Source organism: Rhincodon typus, chromosome 3, assembly GCF_021869965.1.
Source record: "Rhincodon typus isolate 14 chromosome 3, sRhiTyp1.1, whole genome shotgun sequence".
In the NCBI taxonomy this organism is placed as follows: domain Eukaryota; kingdom Metazoa; phylum Chordata; class Chondrichthyes; order Orectolobiformes; family Rhincodontidae; genus Rhincodon; species Rhincodon typus.
The window spans coordinates 125957925-125965797 of NC_063334.1; the positions used below are offsets into that span (position 1 = coordinate 125957925).

General features: G+C 46.7%; 1 protein-coding gene across 1 annotated transcript in view; it reads left to right on the forward strand.

Moving 5' to 3' along the window:
- Positions 1-7873, forward strand: part of oxct1a (3-oxoacid CoA transferase 1a) — a 44569-nt gene that overhangs the window by 5284 nt on the left and 31412 nt on the right. Inside the window, exons 4-5 of the mRNA XM_048619058.1 lie at positions 5056-5191; positions 6195-6344. Of these exons, the coding sequence (XP_048475015.1) occupies positions 5056-5191; positions 6195-6344 (286 nt within the window). The remainder of the gene's footprint in view (positions 1-5055; positions 5192-6194; positions 6345-7873) is intronic.

The window sequence follows — 7873 nt, forward strand, 5'->3', positions numbered from 1 at the left end:
AATCTCCTCTGCACCCTTTCCAATGCTTCCACATCCTTCCTATAATGGGAATGTTTGATGGGGGACTGTGCAGAAGGAGCTTTACTTTCAGTTTAAAAGATTAGAGGGAACTTTTACACTGTTTCCAACCCTTTGCTGTATCTCTCCTGGGAGTGTTTAATGGTGACATTGTCAAAGGAGCTTTACCTTTTTAGTTTGCTTTCAGTTTAAAAGATTAGAGAGAGCTTTACTGTGTGTACCCAAGCTCGTGCTGTACCTGTCCTGGGAGTGTGTGTGTTAGGGATTGTGTTAAAAGTGGAGGAAGCTTTACTCTGTTCCTGATGTACTAATTACTCTTGTTGAATTAATCTCCGGGTTTTAACCCTGCTGTTCCCGGGAATATTGATTCTGGTTGAATCCTGACCTTCACTAAGTGCCTGTCATTGGGCTGTGATTGTGCTGGGGTTACTGTAAGCAGCAGTTCAATCAGTTATAAATCATTAACCATGATGTGTGATAGATTAGTGGACCTGTAAGGTGAATAGCCTTTTTCTAATCTGATGTGTGGATATTAGCTCTTACAAACTTTTTATGCGTTAACAGGAAGCCAAGATGTCGATAAACTTTCTGACCCTAGCATTGAATTACTTGTCAATAAATCTGACACAAGTGCTTTGTGTGTGCTTACACAGAAAGAGGCTTATCTTAATCAGGATGACAGCAAGCCACACTTCAGTTGGGAGAGAGTGTTGAGATTGGAGGGGCTTTCTGGAGATGGTGGGTAGATTGTGGGGTTTTTTGCCTTTGTTACAAGGCAGCCATCAGTTTGAAATATATTTCAGTGTTTTCAAACAGACAGTGACCAGCAAAATCCCTTTACAGTGACAGAGTTACTGTTTATTTCGGGGTCATTCAGGAACTGGTTATTGGCTGTTGTTTTCCCCATGGTGTGTGTTAGTGGAACCCCCCAGTAAATGGGTCTCTGCTAACCAATTTCTTTCAAGCCCATTTGAGTTTGTTTCCTTGTTTATTGGCTGTGGGTATCACTGGCTGGGCCCAGCATTTATTTCCTGTTCCTAGACTTCCCCCTTGAGAAGGTGGGGATGAGCTGCCTTCTTGAACCGCTGCAGTCCATGTGCTGTAGGCTGACCCACAGTTGGGACGGTGTGGGATTTGAAGGGGGGCTCGTACCTGCCTGGTGGTGTCTGCCTGGTGCTTTTGTCCTTCAGGCTGGTGGAGACTGTGGGTTTGGCAAATACTGAGGAGGCACAGTGAGTTCTTGCCTATTGTATCACTGGCCTGTTCTTGATGAGCAAAGGAGGGGCGAAAGATTGAGAGTGGATGAGACTGTAGGTTAATCAGATCAGCCCAGATCGTTTTGAATGGTGGAAAGGGGTCAGTGAACTGAATGGTCTGCTCCTACCCTTCATTTGTTTGATCCCATGGCCTTCATCGCCATTTCCTGTGTATATGGTCATGGTGCACCATGTTCAGTCTGTGTAGGTGGTTTAACTGTCCTTTGGCTAACTGTCCTTTGGAATGATTGTGTCTTTCTGTTTGGGTAGGTGGGACTATTCCAGGAACTTAATTTCCATCTCCTGATTTTTGCTCACCTCTCATTGAGTCATAGAGCATAGAAATAGGCCCTTCGGCCCACCATGTCCATATTGAGCAACAAACACCAAAACGCACTAATCCCATTTACCTGCACTTGATCTGTAGCCTCCTATGCCCTGACGTTATAAGTACTTGTCCAGATACTGCTTAAATGTTGGTGATGATCGTTTCGTCCTCCCTGTCCATGGGTATAGTGCCGGAAGATTGGAGAGTCAAACGTCATTCCCTTGTTCAAAAAAGAGAACAGGGATAACCCTGGAAATTACAGGCCAGTTTTCTTACGTCAGTGGTGGGCAAATTATTGGAAAGGGCTCTAAGAGATAGGATTTATGATCACTTGGAAAGGCACAGTTTGATTTGTGATAGTCAGCATGGATTTGTGAGGGGTAGATCATGCCTCACAAACCTTATTGAATTCTTTGAAGAAGTGACCAAACATGTGGATGAAGGTAGAGCAGTGGATGTGGTATACATGGATTTAAGTAAGGCGTTTGATAACGTTCCCCATGGAGGCTTATGCAGAAAGTAAGGAGGCATGGGATAGTGGGAAATGTGGCAGATTGTCTTCTAAGGGTCAGCCAATTCTGAATCCAAAGGGTGGTAGTGGATGGAAAATATTCAACATGGTGCTCAGTTACAAGTGGTGTACCATAAGGGTTTGTTCTGAGTCCTCTTCTTTTGTGATTTTTGTAAATGATTTGGATAAAGGAGTGGAAGGGTGGATTAGTAAGTTCGCGGACGATATGAAGGTGGGTCGAGTTGTCGATAGTGCGGAGGGCTGTTCTAGGTTACAAAGGGACATTGATAGGATGCAGAGCTGAGCTGAGAAGTGGCAGATGGAGTTTAACCCTGAAAAGTGTGAGGTGATTCATTTTGGAAGGACAAACTTGAAAGCAGAATACAGGGTTAACGGAAAGGTTCTTGGCACTGTGGAGGAGCAGAGGAATCTTGGGGTTCATGTTCACAGTTCCCTGAGAGCTGCCACCCAGGTGGATAGAGTTATTAAGAAGGCGTATGGTGTGTTAGCTTTCATTAATAGAGGGATTGAGTTCAAGAGCCGTGAAGTTATGCTCCAGCTATACAAAATCCTGGTTTGGCCACATCTGGAGTATTGTGTCCAGTTCTGGTCGCCTCATTACAAGAAAGATGTGGAAGCGTTGGAAAAGGTGCAGAGGAGATTTACCAGGATGTTGCTTGGAATGGAGGGAAGGCCTTACGAGGAAAGGTTGAGAGAGCTAGGGCTTTTCTCTTTAGAACGTCAAAGGATGAGAGGTAACTTGATAGAGGTGTACAAAGTGATCAGAGGTATAGATAGAGTGGACAGCCAGAGACTTTTTCCTAGGGTGGAGGTATCTATTACGAGGGGGCATAGTTTTTAAAGTGAGCGGAGGTAGACATAGGGGAGACGTCAGAGGTAGGTTCTTTACTCAGAGAGCGGTCGGGGCGTGGAATGCATTGCTGGAGAGGGTAGTGGAGTCGGCCTCATTAGGGGCATTTAAGCGGCTATTAGATAGGCAGATGGATGATAGTATAAGGTAGGGGTGGAGGTTCGATAGACCTTTAGATTTAGGGTAAAAGTTCGGCGCAACATCATGGGCCGAAGGGCCTGTGCTGTACTGTTCTATGTTCTAGTACCTGCCTCCACGAACCCCTCAGGCAGTGCATTCCATATTGCTACCACCCTCTTGGTGGGGTTCGGGGAGTGGAATTCTTTTTCTCAGATCTCCTCTAACCCACTAACTCCTCACCTTAAACTATGCCCTCTGGCCCTAGACATTACCTGCCATGGGCAAGAGATTCTCAAGATCTAATCTGGCTGCCTCTCATGATTTTGTATACTTCAATGAGATCCTCCTGTGCTCCAGGGAAAACAAACCCATCCTATCTTGTCTCTCCTCATAACTGAGTCTTGCCATCACAGGCAACATCCTGGTGAAAGTCCTCTGCACCCTCTACAATGCAATCACATTTGTCGAATAGTGACCGGAACTGTACACAGTATTCCATCTGTGGCCTAACCAATGTTTTATAAAGTTGTAACAAAACACTCTTGCTTCTATAGTCTATGCCCCAGCTAATGAAAACAAGCAACCCGTATGCCTTCTTCCCTAACCTGTGCTCACACCTTCATGGACTTGTATATCAAGGTCCCTTTTGTTCCTCAGTACTCCCTAGGGAGCCACCATTCATTGTGTATACCCTTCCCTTATTAGACCTCCCAAAATGCATCATATATTGCACTTATCAGGATTAAAATCCATCTGCCATTTCTCTGTCCAATTTACCAGCTGATCAATATCAGTCTGTATCCTGAGACCATCGCCCTCGCTTTCAGCAAAACCAGCAATTTTCATGTCGTCTGCAAATTTTATTAATTAAACCTTTTACATTCACAGCCAAGTCATTAACGTAAATAACAAACAGCAAGGGTCCCAGCACTGATCCCTGTGATAAACCACTGGTCACAGATGTTCTTTTACAAAAACATCCCTTCACCAATATGCCTTGCCTCCTATTTATAAGCTAATTTTGGAACCAGTTTGCCAACTTGCCTTGGATCCCATGGGCTCTGACCGTTTTTGCACCAGCCCTCCATGTGGGACCTTGTCAAAGGCTTTACTGAAGCCCATGTAAACCATATTAACCGCACCAGCCTCATCAATATATTTAATCACCTCTTCAAAAAACTCAAATGTGCTAGGATATCTCCTTGACAAATCCATGCTGACTATCCCTGATCAATCCTTGCCTTTTCAACTGCTGATTAATTCTGTTCCTCAGAATTTTTTTCCAATAATTTCCCTCCCACTGACATCGGACTAACTGGTTTGTAATAACCTGGCCTATCCCTGCTGCCCGTCTTGAACAAAGGAACCACATTAGCTATCCTCCAGTCAGCTGGCACTTCATCTGTAGCCAGCAAAGTATTAAATATCTTTACCACAGCCCCAGAAACATCCTCCTGTAGCAGCCTGGGATACATCTCATCAGGCCTTGGGGATTTAGGCACCCGTATGCCTGCTAAAATATCTAATACCTCTTCCTTATTCATCATTAGCATGATCTAGAACCTCACCAACCCAACTGATTAGCTCCAGTTAGAATGGCTTTCTCCTCTGTGACTACAGACAAGAAATATCTATTTAAGACCTCACCCATGTCCTGTGGCTCCACACAGAGATTTTCCTTTTGATCTCTAATTGGCCCTGCTCTTTCTCTGGTAATCCACTTGCTCTAATATAGATAGGCTCTTGATTAGTGAGAGGATCAAGAAATATGGGGAGAAGGGAGGAGAATGGGGTTGTATATCAGCCATGTTCGAATGGTGGAACAGACTCGATGGGCCGAATGGCCTAATTCTGTCGATGGTACATTTTGCAGTCTTATTAAATCCTCCGATTTGTAGGGACACCAGGGACAATGGGTGACGCTGTCTCTATGTGTTTTTTTTCTCTGCAGGGTGGATAATTTTGGCCTGGGGCTCATGCTCCAGACCAAGCAGATCAAACGCATGGTGGCATCGTATGTGGGCGAGAATGCGGAGTTTGAGCGACAGTATCTATCGGGGGAGCTGGAGGTCGAGCTGACCCCACAGGTGAGAAACTGAGTGGCAGCTACATTTCCACTCTCTGCGTGAGGGGCTGGGTATTCGGGCAATAATAAATGATACTGCCCTCCTCCCCTGCAACCCCACCCACCCTGCCACTTCCACCATCAGGGACAGACCCAGCGGAGCGTAGCATTATCTTCCCCCCCCCTCTGTTGGTGGTCAGCGCCCCCCCCCCCCCCCCCCCAGCCCCTTGGTGGCAAGACTTCAAGGAAGTGAACCCAGTCTCAATACAGCAAGGTGCAGGGCTGGATGAACACAGCAGGCCAAGCAGCATCATAGGAGCAGAGAGGCTGACGTTTCGGGCCTAGACCCTTCATCAGAAAAGGGGGAGGGGAAGGGGGTTTTGAAATAAATAGGGAGAGAGTGGGAGGCGGATAGAGGAGAGGATAGGTGGAGAGGAAACAAACAGTTCGAAGAGGTGGGGATGGAGCCAGTAAAGGTGAGTGTAGGTAGGGAGTTAGGAAGGGGATAGGTCAGTCCAGGGAGGACGGACAGGTCAAGGGGGCGGTATGAGGTTGGTCGGTAGGAGATGGGGGTGCGGCTTGAGGTGGGAGGAGGGGATAGGTGGGAGGAAGAACAGGTTAGGGAGGCAGGGACGAGCTGGACTGGTTTTGGGATGCGGTAGGGGGAGGGGAGATTTTGAAACTTGTGAAATCAGCAATGGGCAGCTTTACTCTGTATCAAACCCCATGCTGTCCCTGTCCTGGGAGTGTTTGATGGGGGACAGTGTAGAGGGCAGATTTATTTCAAGTTTAAAGTAATTGAGGGAGCTGTACTCTGTAAGGAATCTGTCTGTGTTCTGGGAGTGTTTGTTAATAATTTTGAGTGTGATTTATTTTCTATGTATAACTGAACAGGGTTTATTTTTTGAACTGCAGTTAGTGTGGGGGGCCCCGTACAATTTGGACAGTGTCCCGGGGTTTGGGACTGGTGCTAATGTGAATTCTCACATGATGGTACTGATTATTCACCTGGCTTCTCTCTCTAGGGAACTTTGGCTGAAAGAATTCGAGCTGGGGGTGCAGGTATTCCTGCATTTTTCACCCCCACTGCCTACGGCACGCTGATTGAGGAAGGAGGGGCCCCAATAAAATACAACAAGGATGGCAATATCGGCATCTCCAGTGAACCCAGAGAGGTAATGCTGTGCATTTCGTTTGCCCCCTGTCACCGAGCGCACCCCGACCCCTGTTACTGTGGTCATCAGTCTTTGGGTGCTGATAGTAACAACATCTCTGTCTGTCCGTCCCTCCCTTTCTCCCTCCAGTCCGCAGTTGGTGCTCCTTTTGATTTGATTGGGATGATTTCTGAGTGAATCGGGATTGTGAGGCAGGAGTTACATGTAGGATCAGGAATTCTGCTTCCTGTTATCACTGCTGCCTCGCTGTGCCAGGGACCTGCGTTCAATTCTATCCTCGGGCAACTGTCTGTATGGACTTTACATATTCTCCCCGTGTCTGCATGGGTTTCCTCCGGGTGCTCCGGTTTCCTCCCACAGTCCAAAGATGTGCAGGTTAGGGTGGATTGGCCATGCTAAATTGCCCGTAGTGTTCAGGGATGTGTAGATTAGGTGGGGCTAGCCACGGGAATGCAGAGTTACAGGAATAAGGTAGGGGGCTGGGACTGGGTGGGATGCTGTTCAGTGGATCAGAGTGGGTTCGATGGACTGAATGGCCTGCTTCCACACTGTAGGGATTCTGTAATTTCATTGGGATTTTCAAACCATCTCGATGAGTAAGCGTGTGTGTGACCTTCCGTTAGCGCTGCATGAGCAAAGGGACTCGTATCCTCTGACCGTGTTGTCCTTCCTCCCTCGCTGTGTAGGAGTGTCAGCCTCGAGTCTGTGCTGCAGTCTCTGGGTTGGATGCTTGGAGCAAGAGGAGACCATTTCCGCCCTTTTTGAATGGTCATGACTGATGATCCAGCTCAGTCTCCTTGTCCTGCTTTCTCCTCATACTCTTGGATTCCCTTTTAGCCCCAAGAACTATATTGAACTCCTTGAAAACATCCAGTGTTTTGGCCTCAACCATTTTCTGTGACAGAGAATTTCACAGACTCCCCACTCTGGGTGAAGACATGTCTCCTCATCTTGGTTGTCATCTGGGGAGGCAATGGCCTAGTGGTATTGTCGCTGGACCTTTAATCTAGAGACCCAGGTAATGTTCTGGGGACCTGAGTTCAAATCCCACCACGGCAGATGGTGAAATTTCAATTCAATAAAAATCTGGAATTAAGAATCTAATGATGACCATGAATCCAATGCCGATTGTCAGAAAAGCCCATCTGGTTCACTAATGTCCTTTAGGAAAGGAAACTGCCATCCTTACCTGGTCTGGCCTACAAGTGACCCACAGCAATTTGGTTGACTCCTAATTATACAGAGGAGAGTTATGGATGGGCAATAAATGCTGCCTAGCCAACAACACCCTCATCCCACGAATGATTTAAAGAATGAAAGGTCCTAAACAATCTACCCCATATCCTTTTGACTGTGATCCCTGGTTCTGGATTCTCTGGTCATCGGGAACATCCTTGCTGCATTCACCCTCTCTAATCCTATTTCGAATTTTATTTTATAGGTTTCTGAGATTTCCCCCCTCATTCTTTTAAGCTCCATTGAAAACAGTTACACAGCCCCTTGTACCTCACCCCACTTTCCCTCCCCCC